At 43.4% G+C, this 25,336-nt stretch overlaps 1 protein-coding gene across 1 annotated transcript; it reads right to left on the minus strand.

Annotated features, from left to right (window-relative positions):
- Positions 1 to 25,062, minus strand: slc1a4 (solute carrier family 1 member 4). Its single transcript, XM_041948046.1, has 10 exons — positions 24,874 to 25,062; positions 21,396 to 21,457; positions 20,186 to 20,899; positions 11,968 to 12,010; positions 9,934 to 9,999; positions 5,479 to 5,645; positions 5,047 to 5,280; positions 3,945 to 4,139; positions 3,622 to 3,756; positions 1 to 3,068 (listed from the first exon to the last, which is right to left on the minus strand). The coding sequence occupies exons 1-10, from the start codon at positions 25,060 to 25,062 to the stop codon at positions 2,825 to 2,827; spliced, it is 2,049 nt and encodes a 682-aa protein (XP_041803980.1). The 3' UTR covers positions 1 to 2,824.
- Between the last annotated feature and the right edge of the window lie 274 nt (positions 25,063 to 25,336).

Consider the following 25,336-nt stretch of genomic DNA (forward strand, 5'->3'; position numbering starts at 1 on the left):
TGTTAGACTTAGACATGGCACAGGCAAGGCAGTGACTATTCCTGAACAAAAAAACACAGCAAAAATCAAAGTACGTTTCTAACAGCAGGTTATCACAAACGCTGGCAGAGGAATTCTTAAAAAACTGTATCGTAACAATAAAAAATTTGACACTGAGGGTGTTAAAATGAGAAAGTACAAATCATACAAAAAGTTAAAACAATTACAAATAAATTAATATCAAATATACTATAGCACATGTAGCACATTGTATGTAATTACATGTGTTTGTACCGGATATACTGAACAAAATCTAGTCATAAAACTTTAGGCTTTAGGTTAACAGAGCGCTTGTTATCTTAGAAAAGTCATCTGTTAAAACTCAAATGTAAAACATTTTCAAACATGTTAGTTCACTTCCTCTTTAAAGCAGACAGTTTCAACTGACACACCATGAGCCAAAACTAAAGCAGCAGCACCACGCCAGAATGAGCACCTGAGACATCAGGTGACACAGCATGCACTAAGCTTAAGTTCACAGCTCATGTTCACACAGCGTTCCTCCTTCTCTGAGTGGTCTTCACTTTAAAATACAGGCAACAAAACTCTGGAGGAGTCTGATCACCGGATGTTCCCTATGAATGTCACATGATAGGTCAAATAAATATTCCAAATTTATTGTTCAACAAAGTCAGCTGAAGACTCACAAGTGTTTCAGACAAACTCAAAAAAGGCTCAGCCGAGCTCTGACATGCGATCGCCCTCAGGTTAGTGCTTTCACATTAATGTCTGTCACCACTAGAGGACAGCAGAGGCAAGTCCTGCATCCTGAACCCAAACCTTATCTCACCATCAGAAATTTGGCACTTTCCTTCACACTACATGGACATCAGCGATGGAACGGGCAAGTTTACAGTTTTAATTCCTAGATTAGGGAAAAACACCAGGCAGTAGCTACACTTTAGAAAATCCCAATGAGCCGTGATGATGGCAAGGACCAATGTTCCCTTTCAAATGATCTAGAACCACAGTTAATAATTCATCACACAGGCTGAATAAAAGTATGCTGTCGTCAGTCATTGAGAGAACTTCTGCTGTAAAATTTAGCTAATAAGAGAGGTAGAGGTTTTGGTGGAGAGTCAGGGACTGTGACACAGTAGCTTGGGATGCTTCTCATGTCTTAAAAATAAATTACAAATATCAAGAAGCATCTCACAACCTCCTGAAGGTTAATGTGATGAGGAAAGCCTCTAAAACACCACAGAGGAAAAAAAAACACTCTAAAATCAAAGGATGGATTCACAAAATAATGACACAGATTATGATGTGAACTCATCCTGTGGTTTGGTCCAGTATTTGTGTCAAAACATGCGATGAGGCTTTGATTTTTCGAGTAAAGTCCTTGTGGATTTTCTGGAGTTTCGTAATCCTAAACTACGGAGTTTACTGACAATCACAAGTTGAACGTGCGTTCTTTAATAAATGGGAGACTGGAGTGTTTTCATGAAGCCAAACAAACAAGAGTGTTGACAGTACTTGCAAACGAATGCTCAATCAAATGTAATTGTGTCCTTTAACTACATCTTTAACAGGATCTCATAAGATCCTCCAGATGCCTTCAAAGTGGAGGTCTTCAGCTTTTGGGCAACAATAGCATCTGTGTAGCTCCTCATTTGCTATCTCAAGAGGACTGATATAAAACCGCTGATGCATTAATGCAACTTGAGAGCTGGTGAGCTGAGACAGTGTTCAGCGTATAGCCATTACTAGAAGAGCAGGATCCAGGCTGTTCCGCTGTCATTCCAAAATTAGAGGAACATGCTTGGAAAATGCTGATATCAGCTGGGAAAACATTATGTATCTTATCACTGTTTATGTGATCTTTTTCCATGGTGTTAGAGCTTTCCAGAACCATGGTTATGTAAATAACCCCAATGTTCTGTTTACTCAGGGATAAGTAGGATTAGTCTGTGGGTATAAGACGTATCAAAGGGTTTTCTTACATGAGACCATAATGGCAAGGCATGCACATGAACACACTAACTCAAATGGTTCAACGTCCAAAACTTCAGGTTCAACGAGGCTTGTCCAAAAAATAGGCCAAATACTTAACCTCTCATTGAAGGGTTAATGTTTGAAACTGTCTGCCGAGGGTCAGCAAACAGAATGGGTACATCTCGTCAACATCTCCCTGAATTATGACAAACAGCAATTTTAAACCTGGGACTTTTTCAATCTGATGTAGCTTTAGAAGACACAATTTGCTGTTTCACAGCAAATGAGCTGAACAAATGAAACGCAAGCTGAGCTGAGGCCACTGAATGCGCAATTAAGTCATAACGACGCTGTCAAGCATTTGTTAGGTGCTGGACTTACACGCATTGACAGCATTTGGCAAGTTGTTAGCGTTCTACAGTTAATGTTGGTCGTTGTATTTGCTATCTGCAGACAAAAACATAAATGCACACGACGATGTGCTAACGTAACCGTGACAGCCATGAGCATCTCATACAGCACATGATACAAAAAACAACTACGACATGTATGGGAATGTTGAGGGACATTTCACACAAAGTGTTTCCATCACTGTTTATCACAAAACACTTTAATCAACTGAGTGAGCCCGATAATTGTGAGATTTTGGGCCAACTGATCCAAATTCTAAAGCACTAGGTGCACGGGAGACTGTCACTGCTCTAGACAGACTGTTACAATGACGCTTTCCTCACAAGTCAAACCACCAGCGACCTTGTTCTTGAATGGACACTGAGTCAGAAGGGTGCTTCAGCAGCACCGTCAGAAGTGTCAAAAGGTCAGGGGGCAAGACCGAAAAGTCTCGCTGAGTTCACAGGACAGACTCGATGGCTTCTGGCGTGGCCCCCAAGGCTTTGCTTTGGTGCGTGACGAGCGGTGAGGTCTCCTCCTCCGCCTGGACGTTGGCCACCGCCTCCACCCGGACTTCCGCCAGCTCCCCCTCTTGCTGCTGCTGCTGCTCCTGCTGCTTCTTCATCTCCTGCTGGTTGATGTGGTGGAGGATGCCAGCACCGAGAGCGTCGCCCTCCACGTTCACCACCGTGGTGGTACGATCCCTGTATGCAGCGTGGACATGAGAGACAGACGGTCAGCCTGCTTTTAGCAAACATGGCAAATTAGATTACATGGCTTAAGTTAGTCCTGACCTTATGAGTTGTCATACTTCAGCTGCTATCATCGCCTGAGTAAACAACCACTATCAGGGATCATCTTTCTTTGTATACTTAAATAGTCTCTTATTTTTAAGTTACATATACAGTGTTTCCTCATTAAGAAGGCTAAAAGAATGGACTGAAAAGAGCACACCATACGTCTTATCAGCCCCTACCAGCAGAACACATGGATGATAGAACTCCCTCTGCACAAGGCCGAGTGTCTTATCTTCATGGCTCAGATGCTTTTGTTCCACAACATGAGAACAAAAACGCACTCTGGAGTGACTTGTGAAGACGTCTGCACTGCCTCAGGCTGGTCCAATTAAGCTCTTTCAGGTGTAAAGCATTCATGTATTTGAACTTGTTCATGTTTAACCCGCTGCTGCGTGTGCCTGCTCTGAAAACACAGAGCAATGTTGCTCGGGTCGATGAGGTTCACATGGTTTTTACTCACACGATCCAGTCCACCGCCAGCATGAGGGACAGGTCGTTGGTCGGCAGGCCGATCGCCTCCAGGATGATGGCGATGGTTATGATGCCACCAGCTGGGATGCCTGCTGCACCTACACTTGAGGCTGTGGCTGTCACCCTAGAAATAACGAGGAATAATCACTTGAATGATGGACTACTACCTGAAACAGAGAGAACGGAAAGTCGACCTCTCGGCTTTGCTGGTAATTGTGAGAACAAATCTATGGATGGATCATTTTCATGTGTGTTTTCATCTCTGAAAGCTGAGCGACAGCGAGAAAATGTTTTATCATCCCCTGCACTCACAGGATGGTGAAGATCTGTCCGGCGTTCAGCTCCGAGTTGTTGAGCTGAGCGATGAAGACAGCGGCGATGCACTGGAATATGGCGGCCCCATCCATGTTAACAGTGGCCCCGATAGGAAGGATGAAGCGGCTGATGCGTTTGTCCACACCATTGTTCTCCTCAACACATTTTATCATAGAGGGAAGAGTTGCTGAACTGGTGAGAAAAAGCGAACAATTCAGTCATTTCATCTCTATCAGCCCTGCAGATGAAACTAAACACCAAACATTTGTCTCACATTCAAGCTTCTCAACTTTTATCCCAAAGTCAACACAAGCCACAAGAATGTTCATAATGGCTTTGCTGGATTCAGTTTAGGAATTGAAATTACAGGGTGCAGGCCCTGTAAATGCAAAACATGATTCAGAATGTTTACTAAACAGGTCACACATGTTTGTGTGGTATGAAAAGTCAGTTTTGCTGCTTGTAGTAATAGTTGTACTGTTCACATTCTCAAGAATGTATGCGAGAACATGTCTATGATAAATATACATGTCTTTACTTCGATAAGGGTGATATCCTACACTACTACACTGTATTAACTTGTACTTTGCACAAAATCAATAGTGTTGGCACAAACATCGTAGTGATTATTCTGGTATTCTCATTAGACTTATCAGTTTCTCTGGTAAAGTTTCTCTTGATGGTGGTGGTACGGCAGTGATAATGGGGGCCGCTGGAAATATGCCTGTTTTTGAGTTATCTTGTAGGCACAGTTGACAGTTAGCCTGCGTGTAGTACAAGAGAAAAGTGCATGCAGATAAATGGGTTTGCCCTCTGCATAGCATGGATATGCTCAGTAAGTGTCGTAGCAACCTGCCAGATTTTGAACTTTCAAAAATTAACTTTTCCAGCCAGAGGAAAGGTCTGGGTGTCAAGAGTGAATCCTCAGGTAAAGCTAAAAAGGGTGAAACTTTTTCTCTGTGTCTTACTACAAAAGTGCATTGCTATTCCTCCTTATTTAATTGAGATGAAACCCCTCTGGTTTCTGTCACTGAAATGCAAACTCCTTTTCCCATTTGAGCCAACAGTTCATGTGGGACCCTGTGATGTGACAGTATACCTGGAGCAGGTGGCGAAAGCGGTGGTGAAAGGCGTGATGAGGCCTGACAGGAAACTGAAGGGGTTCTTGCGTGTGAAGCCAAAGTAGATGAGGGGCAGGACGATACCTCCATGGATAATGTGGCCCAAGATTGAAGCAAAGATGTATTTTCCCAGACTGGTGACCAGAAGAACCACGTCCTCCATTTCCACAATCTTACTGCCCACCAGGAACATGATGCCAAAAGGGATATACCTGAGAGATACAAGAGGTAAGAATTAGCAGGAAAGCAAAGGCAGGAGCAAAAAAGTTGAATGTGGGATGATGACAGCAACAAATGGTTAGCACAGATCTTGAATATATTGGGTATTATCACAAACTACCACCTAATGAAGGCAAATATATCACCACCAATGCCACTTTAAACTCCCACATGCATGCAACTCCACTCACCACATGATCCAGGACACCAGCACCATGGTGGCCTCGTTGAAGGCATTGAAGAAACGAATGAGTTCCTCCCCCTCATCTCCCAGCTTCCTCAGTGCCACGCCAAATACCATGGCAAATAGCACCAGACCCAGGATGTTCATGCCATCTGTTTCTGTACCAACAGGCACCTAAAACACACAGATCCAGCCCATAAATCCCAAAAAGCTATTCCTTTTTTTCAGCAATGAAGAAAATAACATACAATTGTAGACTAACACATTCTTGTGTGAGGTCCTTGAACAAAACACACACAGAGCGTTGATATCACGTCATGCATCAAGGTGCCTATCAACAAAATGTAAGAAGACGCGGACTGCCGTACTTTCAAAAAGAAATGGACAATTGTTTTTTGTTGAAGTAAAGGATAAGCTAGTGTGCCTAAGTTAGTTTGTTGGGACGAGCTTGCAGTGATGAAAAAGGCTAATCTTGAGCATCATTACTGCTACAAATCTGCGCTTGGATATGGCTTAGTTTGGGTGTCCAACAAGCAGCTTTCACAGACCACATTCTGACAGAGACAGTGTTATGCACGCAAGTTTCGCGGTTAGTGAGGTAGTAGCTAAGAAGCTGAAGCCTCATTCAGAAGGAGAATTTGAGAAGGAGAGCCTTGTTGCTGCTGTGGAGCTGCTACAGCCAGACAACGTAAAGTTGTTCCGTTCGTCTGGAATAATTGAAGAGAAAACCTGTCATGGAAACTAAGTGACAGCAAGTGTCTGTGTGATTTGGCCTTCATGGCGGACATTACCAAGTCGCTCTCAGAGCTGAACCTCAAGCTCCAGTAGCTTCTCAGCTCTCTGCTTTTCGAGAAACACTGCATTTTACTGCTCTGCAAGAACAAAATCTGCTAGGACATCTAAAAATGTTGGTGAGTGTGAAAACTCCTTCAGGCCTTTGTTGAGAGGTTTCAGAACATGAAAATTAACCAAAAGGAACTGAACGTATTTTAAATTGTTTAATGTTGAACCAGCTGATGTTCCTGTCAACCTACAACATGAAATCACTGGGCTGCTACTGCAAGCGCCTCTTTTCAAAACTGGATTGACTGACTGACCCAAACCTGGAAAGCCAGCTGTGAGTGCGAGGGGCCAAGGCCACCCTGATACAATTGCTGCAATTGTCTCGAGGGATACTGAATGTCTGCACGAAGTTTCACGTCGATCAAAATATTTCGGACCAAAGTGGTGGCACAACAGGACTAATGTAATGACCCACGATCCACACCACTAGCATGGCTAAAAATGTATGTTGATCAAACTTTCAACAGGTTTAAATAATACTGGTATTCTATTCTTTTTTCACACAATTGCGTTCAGGGATGTTCAGTGATGGCCAGATACCGTAAGCTCATTTGTAGCCTTTCATTATGAAGATGGAAGCTTGTCAAACAATGGTGTTGCTTTTTTCCGCAGTTGTTTGTACGACACCTCTTGCTACAGAGCGTGCGTGCGTGGGTGCATAGGTCTGGAGGCAGTTGAAGGATTCAGTGAACTGGATGATGGATAACGAATAAGGACAGGGACAAATCCTGAGCTCAATCCCTTTCCATTGTCCTGAGCTCTCCCACAGCTCTACCAGCTTCATCCCCTGGCACTGGGGGGACTGTCCACCATGACCCACGACAGACAAATACCATGGACTAATGCCAAGATCAGATCCCCCAACTGTTCCCTTACACTGGGTCATCGGGGGCAAGCCATGGCCTCTATTGAGGAGTAGTAGGATTTAAAAGATTATTACTGTGTTCAAATTTAGTAAATCAGATAATAGAGAAACATTTGACTTATTTAAAAACCTGTAAGTCATTAACGTTATTATTAGGTTATCATAAAACTGGTACAGCATTTTCTGCATTCTTAAAAGGTTCTTCAGTACCCATTGTGTTGAACCATTTGAGCACTGCACAGCAGAGAACCTTTGAAAATGGTTCTTTGTAGTGGCTAACAGGGTGGTGCTTTGGTAGAAGCCTGAACAGCTTTTTGTCCTACCATGTCAAAGGATTTTGTTCAAGAGTCTTTATATCGTCATCCATCTCTGCTTCTGATCTCCTGTCTCTCCTTATAACAAACTAAAGAACTCATCATACACTCATCTATGATCCAGCATCCACAATACAGGCCCAGTATTAATCTATAAATCTGGAACCAGGCCTGCGCCAGGTTGTGTTTGTTCCCTGTTTAGACCAACACATTATTATTATTCTCTATATACCTGGTGGGTTAAGCTGACCTGTCCACTGGCCAACACTCTTGACTGACTGAATGAATCTTGAAATCACATTACTAACACAGAAACCATTTTCACCACCACTTCATGCACTTGTTTTAAAGTTGTACTAGGCAAGCTTTGAATGAAAAATAAAGCAGACTTCTGTGGGTGAACTACAGACCGGTGTCAATTCCTGTTAAACCACATGTCAAACCATGACTGTATTTTCTGCAAATAAAAGCATGTGCTAGTACAGTTCCTGGTGTGAAATCTAACCTTTTAAAAGCAAAGTTCATAGCTGTTTTCTGTTAAATCACTGCCCAGAGAAAGCTCGGCTCATCCGCGATTTCTGAAGCATCATCTAGCACACCAGGGATTCAAAAGGTCTCAGTATGCTTCAAACGGACTTTGTTGCCTGGACATGTCTGACTTCAGAAAGTGTATACCTGTTCCGAATGGCCACATTCAAAGGCAATGTAAAACGTTTATACCATAAAAAAGGACATAGAGAGGATAATGAAATACACTTTTGGAGAGTCCTTCCCCATTGGCATTCATGATGTTGCACAGAATTAGTTTTGAGAAGAAACCCAAAAGCAGAGAGTTGTGGAGGGAGCTGTTGTATATGCTGTTCAATGATTCAACAGCACTTTGTTTGAAGCATACTGACACCTTAAGGGATACCTGATTCTCCTTCCAGTGATGTGAATCCAGAGAAAATGAAAAAGCAACACAGAAACTTAAAACACAAGATAATCTAAACCTCTATGTCAATGATACCACAAAAAATGTTGGATGTTCAAGTCATTAAAGCTGGTACCTGCATTTCATGAAACACAGTACAGGTCTTTTCTATCTCAATGAGTCCTTGTGTTTCCCTGAGCACTGTGTCCTTGCTAAGTTGTGCTGGAGGAATGCATCCTGGTAGTTGCATATGATTTGTTGCCTGGATACAAGGGCAATTAAACAATAAACCTGCCAGGACAAAGATCCACATTTGATATGGCTAAATGGCTAAGCTGGGTGGACCCTCAGTGCATTATCTGAACTGTAGAATGTATTTTTGCAGTGAACATGGATGATGGATTTTGTCCCCCATTTATTATGTAGTGTGACTATGGAAAGTGTGGAAAGGGGGAATGATTCCTCTTCCAACCTCTGCTGTATGACTTGTGAGTATTGTGTTAAAGCAGACTTGAAAAAACTTAAACTATCCTTTAACTTGTGTTAATCTTGAAATGCTTTTTGTGATAAACACTGAATAAAGAAAACTGTACTTGATTAAGATGACCTCTGCAGGCCACATAAGATCTCATCTGCTGGTATTTGCGTGTTTGGTATTCTGCCTCCTTTTTCTCTTCAGTGCTCTCCCTTTATTGGTTCAAAATGCATTTTAATGATCTATTGATCTTTTTAAAATCAGACTGTACTGTCATGAAATCTTGAGAATTCTTTAAATGAACACATATTGTAGGTTAACAGTAACTAACTAATGTTATTCTACCAAAGTGTTTACTACTCAAGTGTTGGTGGCAGCAGTGGACTTGAGTCCCTAAGACATGTTTTAATGTTTAAATGAAAAGCAATTACTCTTTGACCTGACACAGTTACAGCCTTATTTATAATGGTTGTCTGACAAGACAGCATGACCCTGTTTTAGCAGCAGGCATGATCATGTTCACTCTTTCCAAAACTGCAGCGTTTCCTAATCAACCTTAAACCCATTCTCCCTAAACCAAGCCGTCCATTAGTCCATTAGTCACTCACATTGTGCTTATTCAGTAAGATTGCACCCACAGGTGACTCTTGAAGAAGCACACACAGCCTTATTTCCATTAGTTTTGATGACATTACATAGACACATTAGTTTCCTGGACACTTGCCCTAACCTAACCTTGACCTGAACTGAACCTTACCCCAACTTTAACCCAAGACTTGGCAAGTCCCCACACTGTGACCATGTAAACAGATTTATGTCCCCACAGCATGAGCAATACACTTCCACACATAGACACAAACCACTCAGAGCAAACATGTCCTCCAGGGATCAATATTAACCTCCCTTTTAAAGTTTGACAGAGATAACTGTTTGACTCATGTAGACGCAGATGACAACACATTTCAGAGCAGCGTTTAGTATTTTAAACATGTACCGTACGTGTGTGTGAATGTGATTGCGTGTGTGTGCGTTGGGATGCTTCCAGTTTTTACCTTTTGATAGAGGGTGGTCCCATTGGTGTCGTTTCCGACAGCAACCATCTTGTAGTCAGTGGCATACTGCAACATAAAACAAAGGAAAACTTTCGTCTGGCATTTTGAATGATGTTGTTAAGTCATATATTTTTATTTCGTACATTCATGAGCTGAAATGTGCAGCTACTGTCAAGAGGCAAATACTTCTGTTTGAAATATTCCAGTTATCTGTTAGTGCCAGTCAACAAATATTGTGATTTTTGAAAGATGAGAAGTTCTTATCTCCTTTCTGAGAGTCCAGAGTACACTGAGCAACAAAAACAGGGATATTGTGACGTATAAATATGTCATTAGTAGTACCACCCTGATTCCAGAAAAGCTGGGATGCTGTGTGTGACAAATAAAAACAGAATGCAATCGTTTGCGAACAATGTGAGTTGACTACATGGGGTCAGGAACACTTAGTACACACAATATCCTTTATACGAGCGTGTGTTCACAGAGTGGTGAACCTCGGTCCATCCTTGCTTGTAAACGACTGAGCCTTTCCAGGATGCTCCTTTCATACCCAGCCATGATACTATCACCTGTTACCAATCAACCTGTTTACCTGTAGAATGGTAAACCTGCAGTGCAGAGCTGTTGCACTCAAGGGAAGGATAAAAGTTTTCATGACTGAGAAAATTTTGTCTTTTTGTGTCTCCACGTGAGACTTATGTTATGATTTTGTGTTTGGGCGCTGAATATTTGGACTCAAAATTGTAAGCAGTGGCTTGTTTTTATTTTATTGTGCTAATCAAAATTGACATGTGATAAGCCTTTCTGGCTTTTGGCCTTTATTGCATATTCTGTTATTATTATATTGTTTTGTAAATGTCCTACTAAATCTGTCAAATTAATGAGTAAACTCTTTTCAAATACTGTTATAAACTTGCAGATGCATAGTAGCTTTTGTGAGTGTCTTTTGAACTTCTGTGAAGCTGGGTGAAAATGGGCTGGAAATGATGGAAGTAATCTGAAAACCACACTACTTAAGAACAGCATTGCTCTTCTAAGGAATGCAGCATGCGTATGAAGTTGGGGGCCAGTTTGACACTGTCCGCTAAAGTTCAGACGGTCTTTAGGCATTAAAGGAGACAACCAGCACTAATACAATGCTGTCTCTCTCTGTGTTTCTTTAAACGGCCCTATAGGATAAAGGTTCCCAACCTCTTGGCAGATCTATGGACTTTAAATTAGGCTAGAGGTTCTTGGAACTGCAACAACCTTGCAAAAGACATACCTAAAAAGACAGCCTTCCCAATCATCTAAATCTTACGCTTCATTTGTTTAAATGTCTGTTTAAGCCTCTGGCCGCTTGTCATTTTGTGTAAATCTCCCCTCTCCTCTGCTTTCTTGGTTTAATCCACAGTTGGACCCAGTCCACATGGGCTCTACCACAGTATAGGCTGGGTGGGGGATGAATATTGAACTCTATGACCTGGCTACACTTTGAAACTCAGTGTACTCTTGAAGTTTATAATTTACTGGCCTGGTTTTGGGCAAGTTTAAGGTACGTTATAGACAGTTAGTTGGAGTATGACTGCATGTGATGCACGCATCCTTTCCTTTTGGTGTGTGCGCGTTACCATTTTGTATCCCTGCATCCCCAAATATTGAACTTTCCTGGTTCTTATTTCAGCTTTAACAGACACGATCATAATTCTTGGAAGTGCAGCGTGTCGCGTTCAAGAGCAGCGAGGCGAGGTGGGTTGCTAGGGTGGCCGGAATGGAATGGTTTCGCCATGGTAACGGCTGGTAAGCAACAGGGGAAAAAGGCGTTCGGGTGAGCAGCGGTCTCTATTCTGAGCATCTCCTCATTAAGAGGCATTGTGAGGCCCTAAGCGCCACAGCCAGGATTTACCGCCACGGTAAATGAACATGGAGTGGCATCCGCGTGGTTGGTGAAATAAATTCTAATGAACAATCCACGCAAGACACAGGTGGTCAGGAAAGACAGACAGAGAGGGGAGATACAAAGGGGGACTGGTGAAGTGAGGTGCTGGCACTCACAGAACGGAAAGCCGCTGCCACCAAGTTCGCTGGGAATAAATTCCTGAGAAAGGAAGAGAAAAACAAGTTAGGTCCAGGGAAAGTACCTTATTTCTGTTTTTCTGTTTGATTTCATATAATCGGCAAAAAAAAATCGGGTCATAAGTAAGCCTGTGGTTGGTTATCAAAAAAAGCAATCAAACAACAACTGAACACTGGCCACAGAAAGTCTTTTAAAACCGTGTGGTTAATGCATCTGAATGATAAATTGTTCACAGGATTGGTTTGTCATCACACACTGCCTGCAGTTTGGCTCTTTTCCCAGGGTCTTCTATTAAGTCCACTGTTCCCTAAATTCCCTGACAGAGCAGTTGTTCTGGCACTGATCAACTGTCTGGTTCATCTTTTATTAAAACAAATCACCAAGGTCTTTACTAGGATTAGATATTCCTGGAGATTTCACTGTATTCATTTCCACTTCATCTTTCCTTTATTTGAGATATGTCTTATCTTCTATCTTATCTTTTTATCCATAAAAATAACATGACAGTTTAGTCGTGTGTGTTCCTGCCGTCAATCAGTCAGTCCGCCTGTATGTTCTCAAACATAAAATGGCTCATTTCATGGGTCATTTTGGAAGGCAACGTCAAGCGAATTTGCCATTTGGGTATTAACACTTAACACCTTATTAACACCTAAATTATTTGCCATTTAGCCTTGGAACGAAGATGTCCCTTTTAGCTTTTTTGAGGTTATACTCGCCACTGACTATTACTCTACATGGTAATTTATTCAGAGTGAAGCCAACTATCACTTACTCTATATTGTACTCAAGAGTTTGTGTGGAGGAGCCAATGTTCTACACAAAGGATCTTGAATCAGAAAACCAGAATGTCATAACACGAAACATAAGAGGAGACAGTGTTTAGTTTCAGCATTGAGTGGAGTTCAGGTCATCCTGCCAGGTTGCATGTACCCTCGAACACCTCCATCAATCAGATACTGTGCCGCAATTCCACACTATGGTGTATCAACTGAACACCACATGGCAGTTGTCATAGTGCACTGTTTTTGCAATCAGTATACAGCAATATAGACTCACTTTACTGTTTTGAACAACAGCAGGTGGCCTGCTATCGCTCAGTCTGGACCAAAGTGGTGGACCGACCAAGAGACAGATTAACACTGCATCACTGGAGCCGTGCCGCTAGCATGGCTAATACTCATTTGAAATGTTTTAATTTTGTTAAAATATTTATCTCATGTCATTTGCAAAATATCAGCAGATGTCAGTGCAGATTGTGCATACAGACATCAGCCAAAAGCTAATGATTAGGGACACGGGGCACGCTCCGAGTCACTGGCTCCTACAGCTATGAAATAGCTGCAGGAGCCAGTGACTCGGGGGGGGGCCCGCGCGTTTCTTCTTCTTCTTCTTATTAGGGACACGGGGCAACGTCCCGAGTCACTTATTACTATCCCGCGCGTTTCTTCTTCTTCTTCTTCTTCTTCTTCTTCTTATTTTTCATCCTCCTCCAAGTTTTCGTCCCTTAACTCGCCCCGCAGCTTTGAGAAAACCCTCGCAAATTATATATCAAAACGTGCGTATTGTTCGGGATCGGTGTGCTATTACTTTTCTCAAATTTATCGCAGTTTTTCGCGTCGTAAGACGCGAAAAACTGCAATAAATTTCCCATAAGAAATGAATGGGACGGGTGAAAAAAACAACGATTGGTCCTATAGTTTTTGATCAGTCACTGTTCAATGACAGTGATCGTTTGGAGGGAAATTTTGAGATTATAATGGGTGTGTATTGCGCGGAATGTTCGTGCTAGAGTGCGTGCTAGAGTGGCACAGAGTCTAAAAACGATCTGAAAATCTTCTCTTTTTCTCGTCGCTACGGCCACAAATTACACTCTACACGCATAATTTTGGGATCAGTTTGTAGACAAACTTGTCCTCTTTCGTGTGATGTCCTCGAAAAAGCCGAGAGACTTACTGAATTTAAATAGTGAGACTTTTTGTGCAGCCAGCTCCCTCCTGCTCTCCCATTAAGTCCCATGTTAAAATTCAGAGCTGTTTTGTGAGCAAAGCAGAAATGCCTCCTGTCTTTAGATCGCCATAAAACGAAAAGTTGTTGTCTCAGGAATAAAACGAGGAGATGGTCGGACTCAGGAAGGTCTCGGGAGTCCGATGATCTATAGTACACTCTGATACGAAGTACGGTTCTCTCACCAGAGGATTTAGTTCAGGAGGTTCGCCGAACCCAAATCTCACTGCATACAATACAAACTCCTGTTCTCTGAGTCGCAGAGTCTTTTTAAGTCGACCATTTTGTCATTTTTCTAAAGAATATCTGGACATAAAACACACGTACATCTGGCCCAGACTTGTCCGCATCTCACAGTGTAATCGGTTTTTTGATAGCAGCTACGGTTTTGACACAATCGCAAGTTGTTCGGAAGAAACCGACAGCGAAAAAGCCGCTTTTCAAGGGAAGAGTTTAACAGGTGCAACTGTCATTTACACACACACCGGTCAATAACCCACGCACACACATCTGCAGGACAACCAGCCTGAGAGCGATTATCTTAACGAGCTCAGTCAAAACAAGGGCATTGTTTGAAAACAATCTCCGTCCAACAAACAGTTAAACTCAGCTTCAGAAAGCAGTTTCGCAAAAAGGTTGAGACAGTAGTCACACAAACACACACACAAAAAGGGCTAACCAACAGCTAAAAAGTGATTAAAAACAGCACGTCAAAACTGAACAGGAACAGGTAAACAGTGGGAGAGGTGCAGAGGTAATTATCAGCAGGTGGGGCAGAAGTTACACAGGCACACACGCACGCACACACACACACACACACACACATTCAGACACACATATACCATACATATCTCCATGTAGGAGCAGATTGGGCTGCTTGTGTAGTTCAAGCAGACACACACACACAAACAGACGAAGACACACACATACGCAGTCACACACAATGACAGATACATAAACACACACACACAGACAAATGCATAATGAAAACCCCATCCCCCCGCCCCCTTGTTAACGCCGTTAGCTCTATTAGCTCTGTTAGCACAGTTAGCTCTGTTAGTGTTAGCGCTGTTAGCTCTATTCGCACCGTTAGCTGTTAGCTCCGTTAGTGTTAGCTCCGTTAGCATTAGCTCCATTCATGTTTATTGATTCCGTTCATTAATTCATGTTAACAGAGACATGAAGCAGAGGAGAAAGCCACAGAAACACAGCTGGGACCAGTTCATTAATCAGGGACTGACTACCTCTGATACCTGCTCTTTCCTCAAATTTCAGCCTTTTTCAATTGTCCGCTGCTTCGCCATAGTTTCTCCTAGAGACTTCATTCAAACTTTAAAACGTAGATAATTTTGTCGGCTCGAACACACCCCGTGTCCCTTTCAAAATTTCCCAGAGGGAATTTTCTAGTTATTTTTCATCCTCCTCCAAATTTTCGTCCCTTAACTCGTCCCGCAGCTTTGAGAAAACCCTGGCAAATTATATATCAAAACGTGCGTATTGTTTGGGATCGGTGTGCTATTACTTTCCTCAAATTTACGACGCGAAAAACTGCGATAAATTTCCCATAAGAAATGAATGGGGGAGTTCCTCAAATTTCAGCCTTTTTCAATTGTCCACTGCTTCGCCATACTTTCTCCTAGAGACTTCATTCAAACTTTAAAACGTAGATAATTTTGTCGGCTCCAAATGACCCTCGGCACATTTTGATATCTCTTACGGTTTTCGAACTATGACCATCGAAGGCCGAAGTAAGACGCGAACAACTGCGAAGACTTTCCCATAAGAAATGAATGGGGAAATTTCCTCAAATTTCAGCCTTTTTCAATTGTCCGCAGCTCGGCCATACTTTGTCCTACAGACTTCATTCAAAGTTTAAAACGTAGATAAATTTGTCAGCTCAAAATTAATACCAGCACATTTTTTGATATCTCTTACGGTTTTCGAGCTATGACCATCCGAAGACCATCAAGTTTCTCACAAAAATGCTCAGAATTTCTCCCCCTAGAGTGGGTAATTTCAAAAGTTAGAGTGAGACAGCCAGTGAGAAATCGCCTGAAATGTGTTTCTAAAATTGCCGTAAAATCCAAACGGTGAATAGGAGACACATAATTTTGGGATCTTTTGTAGACAAACTTGTCCTCTTTCGTGTGATGCCCTCGAAAAAGCCGAGAGACTTACTCAATTTAAATAGTGAGGCTTTTTGTGCAGCCATCTCCCTCCTGCTCTCCCATTAAGTCCCATGTTAAAATTCAGAGCTGTTTTGTGAGCAAAGCAGAAATGCCTCCTGTCTTTAGATCGCCATAAAACGAAAAGTTGTTGTCTCAGGAATAAAACGAGGAGATGGTCGGACTCAGGAAGGTCTCGGGAGTCCGATGATCTATAGTACACTCTGATACGAGGTACGGTTCTCTCACCAGAGGATTTAGTTCAGGAGGTTCGCCGAACCCAAATCTCACTGCATACAATACAAACTCCTGTTCTCTGAGTCGCAGAGTCTTTTTAAGTCGACCATTTTGTCATTTTTCTAAAGAATATCTGGACATAAAACACACGTACATCTGGCCCAGACTTGTCCGCATCTCACAGTGTAATCGGTTTTTTGATAGCAGCTACGCTTTTGTCACAATCGCAAGTTGTTCGGAAGAAACCGACAGCGAAAAAGCCGCTTTTCAAGGGAAGAGTTTAACAGGTGCAACTGTCATTTACACACACACACCGGTCAATAACCCACGCACACACATCTGCAGGACAACCAGCCTGAGAGTGATTATCTTAACGAGCTCAGTCAAAACAAGGGCATTGTTTGAAAACAATCTCCGTCCAACAAGCAGTTAAACTCAGCTTCAGAAAGCGCTTTGCCAAAGAGGTTGAGACAGTAGTCACACAAATGCAAACACAAAAAGGGCTAACCAACAGCTAAAAAGTGATTAAAAACAGCACGTCAAAACTGAACAGGAACAGGTAAACAGTGGGAGAGGTGCAGAGGTAATTATCAGCAGGTGGGGCAGAAGTTACACAGGCACACACGCACGCACACACACACACACACACACACACATCCAGACACACATATACCATACACATCTCCATGTAGGAGCAGGTTGGGCTGCTTGTGTAGTTCAAGCAGACACACACACACAAACAGACGAAGACACACACATACGCAGTCACACACAACGACAGATACATAAACACACACACACAGACAAATGCATAATGAAAACCCCATCCCCCCGCCCCCTTGTTAACGCCGTTAGCTCTATTAGCTCTGTTAGCACAGTTAGCTCTGTTAGTGTTAGCGCCGTTAGCTCTATTCGCACCGTTAGCTGTTAGCTCCGTTAGTGTTAGCTCTGTTAGCTCCGTTAGCATTAGCTCCATTCATGTTTGTTGATTCAGTTCATTAATTCATGTTAACAGAGACATGAAGCAGAGGAGAAAGCCACAGAAACACAGCTGGGACCAGTTCATTAATCAGGGACTGACTACCTCTGATACCTGCTCTTTCCTCAAATTTCAGCCTTTTTCAATTGTCCGCTGCTTCGCCATAGTTTCTCCTAGAGACTTCATTCAAACTTTAAAACGTAGATAATTTTGTCGGCTCGAACACAACCCGTGTCCCTTTCAAAATTTCCCAGAGGGAATTTTCTAGTTAATATATGCAGCACAACCCAAAAACAGTTCACATCAACAGTGTTTTCACACAAACAGAACTTCATAAGCAAGAGACTGAATCAAAGGGAAGTAAGGTCATGCTGTCTGTAATATCATTTGTAAAACTGAAATCCTAGAATAAAAATGTTTGGGACTTCAAACATCTTGAAGTTTAAGAGTTCAAGCTTCCTCCTGTCACATGACGGAGGCGAGGAGCTGGATTAACCCTGGGAAACCAGAGCTGAGAGCCGGCATGCTTTTCCCACGGAGCCTCCTCTGAAGACTGATTTCTAAAGCTCTGTTACATAACAACTTTCTTTCCTAAAAAAAATCTAAGCCAAACATCATGCATGACCCTAATCCAAGGGTCTGCCAGAGTTTTACTTTTCTTCTAATTCACTGCAGGACAGTGCCAACATTTGCCAGTGTCAAACAGCCATGACTCCTGATCTGCAGGCCGGTGGTTATTTCCAGCGTTCAGGCCACCCTACTGTGAGGGGGAGGGAGCTGATGCCCTGACTGTGACATATCTGAGGACACACTGAGACACAACCTCTGTGAATGAAAATCAGCTACTTTAAAGACACCCCAAACTGTCGGCTTCAGTCCAAAAATCATCATCGTAAAGAATAAGAATAAGAGAGAACAAAATGTCTCCATCAGGACTGGCTTTCAAATCCTGCACTGGTCTGATCCCCCCTGAAATGTTTGGATCAACTGGTCACCAGTACGAATGGAAAGTCTGACTCCACAGTGTAAGACTGGGAAATAAAAGCAGATTGTCCACCTGCTATGATAAGGAAGGAGTGCTGACAGCAGCTAGCGTTCAGTTTGTACCACACAGTGCTGCTGAGGTTTATCCCTCCACCTCTTTCCCTTCTTCAGAATCCACTCCGCTCTTTCAACAGCTGTCAGCCTTCCCTCACACTGTGGGAACTTATTATTAGGACACCTCCTGTATAGCTCGCTGAAGGCCAGCCTGCATGCTGATATCTGTAGGCTGAGGCTTCCCATAGCTGGTATTTTTTTTAGCTTTAAATCAATCACAAAGATGTGTTGTGCTTCAAGAGAACTGGAAACAAGCCATAATATGTTAGCCTGCCTTCAGGGATTCACTGACGTGCAAACTGAAACGCATAGTGCTTGGTGTACACCTTTTTTGGGCATAAAACCTGGTTGTGTAATGTGTAAGTAACAATGGTATCAACAGGATGCCACTGATGAGGCTTTCACCCCACTTACCCTGTTCCCAAAACCGAACAGCTGAACACAGCCACGATTCTAACCACTGGCAACCAAATGAGGTTAAAATCCACATACTGTGCTGGCCACTCAATCAGTCCACAAGATGACATCCCCCTGCAAACATCTGCTGTGCAGTTCCCCTTTTCCTTCTCTATTCAAGGGACAAAGCGAGAAGAAAAGCATGACTAAGTGGCACTTCAGCATTGCCTTGCACTGCATGCTGGGAGAAGAATTCAGACCCTTCACTTGAGTCAAAGCAGTAATGCAGCAATGCTTCTCTGCTATAAGCAAAAGAGCTACATTCAAACTCCTATATGCAGAAGTGAGTACTGAAAGTAGAAGTTACTAATGCATTTACGAGTATGCAGCATTTTACTGTTATAGCTGGTCGAGGTGGAGCTAAGATGAGCTCGTCATAGGTTTTGTATGTAAAAGCTTAATGTGCAAAGGAACTTGTAACTGCGGCTGTCAAATACAGCCTGTATTGTTGTGGAGTAGAAGTACAGGTAGAATAAGATGGAAGCACTCAAGTAAAGTACACGGTACCTCAAAACAGTTACTTTCCACCAGCGCCTGAGGTGCAGGCGGGGGAGAGATTCTGAGTGGCAGCGTTTCCAATAGAGCAAAACCAGCTCAGCCGGTAGCAGTTTGTGGGAAGGAGTCTGCAATGATTGCATGATCAGTCATGAAACAAACGGAACAAAGATCTATGTTGCAACAGAGGTGTGTGAATGGCATCCAGTGCTGTGAAGAACAAGGGTTAACTTCCTCCACGTGCATTATTGTCTGACATTTGAATTGCAAATCAAGGTTTTAGAAGTTAGCCCACTCCACACACTCATGGTGGCCTTTTTAAGCAAGTAACGGGGGGGCACTCTCCATCAGTATAATCCTACACACACTCATGCACTCTGAAGAACTAGACCATGCTGTCAGTGATCCAGACCCCGACAAACTGACCTGCTATCAGTGAGCAAACATCACCATTAGCTGGTGTTTCCAGATGACCTGACCTGCTCCACAACTGCATTAAGTCTGTGACAGTCAAAGGTTAACTGTTTAAATACATGTGTACCACCACATGCTTGTTACACCAGTCAGTGTGTGCGCGCGCACGCGTGTGGGATGGCTCCACTAACCAGTGTTCCCAGTGCGCCCGAGGCACGCTGTGCCAGTTTACCTCAGAACTACTACAATACCACAGCAGTCTGCTTTATGTTCAGCACCGGCCTACACAGCGGTGTTTAATGTTTCAGGTTGTTAAAACATGACTGAAGTGTGACAGCAGGCTACCTGGCCAGATCTAAAAACGAGTCAGTGGTCTCCTTGTCGCTGCTGATGCTCTCCAGTCCCAAGTTGTTGGTGTTCAGGGCTCCTGCGCCCACGCCGGGTTTGATGATGAAGGCCAGGGCCACCCCGATCCCCGAGGCGATCAGCGTGGTCACCAGAAAGTAGGCGACCGCGATGCCCCCCAGCTTACCCAGGGAGCGGGTGTCCAGGCTGGCTGCGCCGGAAACGAGGCTGCAGACGACCAGGGGCAGGATGATCATTTTCAGCATCCGGAGGAGCATCTCTCCGGGGAAGGCGAAGTAGGTCATCTGCGCCTTGGTCAAGCTCATGTTGCGGACCATCATGCCGAGCCCGACGCCCACCAGCACCCCGGACACCGTCATGATCACCAGCAGGTTCTTTCTCAGAAACTCCACCAGCTTCTCCCTGCAGTTCTTCCGCGCGCTTTTCTCCAGCATCCGGTCGGTGGAGGTCGAGCTGGGCATGGCGTGCCCGTTTATCTCGCTCTTTTTCTCCATTTTTGCCACTAAAGGGAAGCGAGGGAAGCTGAGTCCAGGTCCAGGCGGCGTGACCGAGCTGCACGCACACGTTCGGCGCACGCACTGTGCTGCGCGGAGGCTGGTCCGGTCTGAAGGCTGAGCGCAGAGCGCAGGGAGAGCCAATAGAGAGCGAGCGACGACACAAAGAGCCAGTGGAACATGCGCACACAAGCCGCTACTTTTATACCAAGAGCAAATGATGCAAGAGCAGGGGAGATTGCCAGGGTCTGGCAATGTGGCACACTTCCATGTCCTGAATATTAACATGAGATGGTTCAAACTCCAGAGGAAGAGAGCTTCCTCCAGTGTTTTTTATCCACAGGATATCTTGCAACTACAGTTCTCAACACAGAAGAGCCATTTTATAGAACTTCTTTTTAGTGAAAGATGTGTCTGGTCTGTTGTTTTCTTTGTCCCTACGTGCACCAAGGGTTCAGTCTGAATCTACTAATAACATTCATCATTTCACATTCATCCGCTGGCCAGATCATCCAACGCATGGGCCGTGTGTCTTTTTCAGCAGCAAGGGAGCATACTCAGATGAGGCGAGATGCTTTCACTGACCTGCCAGCTGTATTTTAATGCAGCTCGGCAGCTGCAGTCATTTCAGCACTGGTCTTCACGGCTGATGATAAAAGGATGAATTCATAGATCAGTGCACTTTATCATTTTACAAGCGCAAAGCCATGCGAGGTGAGACCAGGCCCCCAGACATGTCCCCTATCAGGTCCGCAGACTGAGAATCATAGATGGAGAGCAGAGGGCTGTCAGCACCATGGCCAGCGCTCTGTGTCTTCTAGGGGGCGCTGTTGCTCGCTGTTTCTGACCCTTTTTTTTTTTTAAATATGGCAGTTCACTTAAATGGGACAGCCGCACCGACAGACAGATGGATAGTTTCACGAAATGATGGTTACTGGTGAACACACACACACACCTTCCTGAAGAAAGGACTAATATATTGGTCATAATGGCCACTGAATTTATACACGTTTACTCATGCGTGTTCTCGTTGCACCTCTGGTGTTTGACCACGAGATGGCACTATAATAAAGCGATTGTACAAGTATTTTCACAGCAGACAAGAGAAAGCTCGAGTTGTTCTGGTGACTTGTACTGCTGGAAAGGGTTTAATATCGGCAGTTCTAACATTGTGATTAACTCTTTTAAAGCACATTGTATTGCCTCTTTTTTATATGAAATGTGTGTATAAATGTTTATTATTGTTGTTGTTGTTGATGGTGGTGGTGCTGGTTTGACCGGTATGGGTTTTTCAGTGGTCGATGCCAATGCTGATATTTTCCGAGTTGGCGGCCGATGACGAACATATAATACCGATATCATGTTGGTTTTTTATTTTTTTTTGCATCTGCCAAAATAAAATAATACTAATAATAATACTTATGAATGAAAAATAATAATAATAACAGTGCCTCCTTGTTTCTGAGAGACAAAAAAAAGAGTAAATTCACATAACTAAAAAAAATAAATGTTAGGGCACACAGTAGCACCCAGCAGCATCTCTTTGTTCTTGGTCCCACTGAACATTCAACTGTGAAGTGTTACTCACTTTAACAGAAAAATATTGGGAAAAAAAATGTGGGTTGTCTGACATATCTGCAGACATTTCTTGTTTAATGGCTCTCTGTGCTGGATGTTGGCCAATTAATTGGTACACTACTGATTATTACTGTTTTGTTGTTGACACATGTTAGACCAGAGCTTATTTAAATTTAAATGGATTGTAATCGTTTTGTTCCATGTATGAACTGAGCATCATGATTACATAATAATAATAATATCTAAAATGCATTAGTATGGAGGCCCAAAACCGATAAAAGTACCAGATGAGTCAGGGGTTACCGACTTTACACATCAGTCTGTTTCCTGGTCTCGGTAGTAAACCAGCTGTATGAAGCCTTCAGTGACTGCAGAGGGAGCTGTGTGAAGTCTGATGAGTGTCTTCTGTGTCTGCTGGAGCTGAAGACCAGTAGTTTGAAGATGAATAAAATCTGGACGTGTGGAGTTAGCAGACCTCTGTAGCTCGCTCCTCATCTCCGCCTGAAGCTGGCGGTTTGAGACATTAGCCAAACTGTCAACAATTGTTGCATTATAGGTAGTGCAGGCTACAGGTAGGCTTTCGTTATTGGACCAACACTATAATATACTGATTGTAATAAGGTACATTTTGACTGTCTGATAATTTTCTATATTATCCCACATTCTATGATGGTCACGTAATTATTTAAGAATATAAAAACAGCTGGAATGTAAAGTATTTTGGGGGAAGTGACAGTCTGTAAAATCAGCTGATTGCCATGTTTTAAGTATCCATCCTGCCCTAAAAGTCATGCTGATACCGCTGAGGAGCAGCGTCTAGTTGACAGACAGAGAGAGGCAGCCCTCTGTTACTGACTGTCATCGGTGTTGTCCTCAGTGACCTAAGCCCTGCTGTTGCTAAGTTGGGCTAAACTTTCCCTCCCTCCACCAATAGAGACAGATTGTACCCCTTCCCCTCACAGCTGTGTGGCGTGTATGCTGGAAATAACCATCGGCCCGCAGATCGGGAGTCATGGCTGTTTAACAGTGGCAAATGTTGGCACTGTGCCACAGCAGACTAGAAGGAAAAAAAACAGAAACAGAGCAAGACGCCAGCTGAGCTTTATAATGCAGACTATTGAGCTGTTACCCAGAGACAAACAATATTCAGTGCAAAGTAGAGACAGTCGGTATGTACCAACCAACCAAATCAAATCTGATCCAATCAGTGTGATCCATGTCTGATACACAGGATTGGATGCAGAACTTCAAAATCCTGGTTTTCTACAGGAAACCTGGACTTGGACTGGCTAGCAATCTTGATCAGCTTTTACCAGTGCATGTATTTTAGGTTACTATAATCTAGTTTCCAGGATGAACTCTGGACAAGACTGACTATGCAGAACAAAACTAACTAAAGCCTATAAAAAGCTTTATATTTTCCTTCAATTAGCTTGCTAGCTTTTAGCTTCAATTAGCTGGGTTACACAAATTAAAAATGTTTAGTTTCATTTTAGTTTAGTTTGTTTGACATTATGAAAAGGAGACGTTAAGTCAGACACATAGCAATGATGTCCAAAAAGAAGAGATAAAGAGATAGAAGTAGGGCATCTGGAGTGTTAGCTAGCTAACTTTTGAAATTGCTAGCTTGCCAGCTAAATGCTTTAGCTACTGTTTGTACAAGAGCTTGTACCATGATGCTACGACAGTGCACTACTCACACAGTACATAGTATAGTACATAGTGATAGTTAGCTGCAGCTACGTAGCTAGCTGGAAAGACTAGATCTCACTGTTTAGCTACCAGTGTTTTCAGTTAGCTTGCATGCAAGCTAGGTAGCTACACAGCCCTTTTGATTGCTCCTCTGATGGAAAACAACAACAATAACAAGCTCACTGACACCTTGACATCTTACATCAGCTTTTGTGAGGACAAGCGTGTGCTAAAACTTTCTGCACAGAGAACAACAGAAGTGGGGGCAGGAGCCTGTACAAAAAGGCCAGAAACACACCAACAAAGGAGATCAGAGAAGCAAAGGCGTGCTACACCGAAAAGTTCAAAGGCAGGTTTTCAGCTAATGACCCTGCATCAGCGAAGAGAGGCCTGAAGGACATCACCAGCTACAAGAAACCATCCCCCCGAATGTGTTTTACTGCAGGTTTCATAATGCCTCATACACACCCCTCATCCGCTCTAACATCAAACAACCATCTGCACCCCCTGCTGACCCCCCTCACCCCTCCCCACTGACACCCCACAGCATTCAGGATCTGTAAAGAGGATGTGTTTCAGCTCTTACAGAGACAGAAGATCAGGAGAGCACCAAGCTCCCCCATCTTCATGCAGATCTTCCACAAATCGCTGGAGCTGTGTGAAGTTCCCTCCTGTTTCAAACGCTCCACAATCATCCAGATCCCTAAGAAACCTCCTATCACAGGATGAATTGACTCCAGGCCTGACACTCTGGCGTCTGTGGTTATGAAATCCTTTGAGAGACAGGTGTTGACCCACCTGAAAGACATCATGCGACCACTGCTAGACCCCCAGTTTGTCTACCAGGCAAACAGGTCAGTGGTGGATGCAGAGACATATGCAAGAACCTCTGTTGGACTTTACCTTGGTGCTCAACACACCATCCCAGAGGTTCTCCACTCCACTTTCATCCAGCTCACTGTACCAGCCACCCGTCAGTGCATCACAAACTTTCTGACATTCAGGTGAGGAGTCTGCAACCTGTAGCTGAACATGCTCAAAACCGTGGAGATAACAGGGGACTTCAGGAGAAGCCCCTACATTGTCCCACATCACCCCTCAACAACGCAGTAGCTCTTGTGGAAACATTTTGGGATCCACTATCTACCAGGATCTAAAGTGGGCATCTAACAGAAAGCGTACTTCCTACACGAGCTCTGGTTGTTTAGCCTAATCCAGTTCAACACTGCCATCACCCAGGCTGTTTCGTGTTCATCCACCATCGTGCTGTTTGGAGCGGCCACGGCACAGAGCAGGAACTGACTGTAACAGACAGTCAGAAAAAAAATCACTGGTGCCAGCCTGCACTTCATTTAGGACGTATACA

The sequence above is a fragment of the Chelmon rostratus genome, chromosome 11 (genome assembly GCF_017976325.1).
Source record: "Chelmon rostratus isolate fCheRos1 chromosome 11, fCheRos1.pri, whole genome shotgun sequence".
Taxonomy (NCBI): Eukaryota; Metazoa; Chordata; class Actinopteri; order Chaetodontiformes; family Chaetodontidae; genus Chelmon; species Chelmon rostratus.

Bases quoted from the DNA above. Each gene is read 5' to 3' on its own strand.
- slc1a4 (XM_041948046.1), bottom strand. From the start codon at position 25,062: ATGTGGGACAATGTAGGGGCTTCTCCTGAAGTCCCCTGTTATCTCCAC. The intron at 21,458-24,873 runs GTAAAGTCCAAC...TATGATTCTCAG, and splicing joins ATGGTGTGTTGAGCACCAAG to TCTGCGGACCTGATAGGGGA. The intron at 3,757-3,944 runs GTGAGTGCAGGG...CGTTATTTCTAG, and splicing joins GGACAGATCTTCACCATCCT to GGTGACAGCCACAGCCTCAA.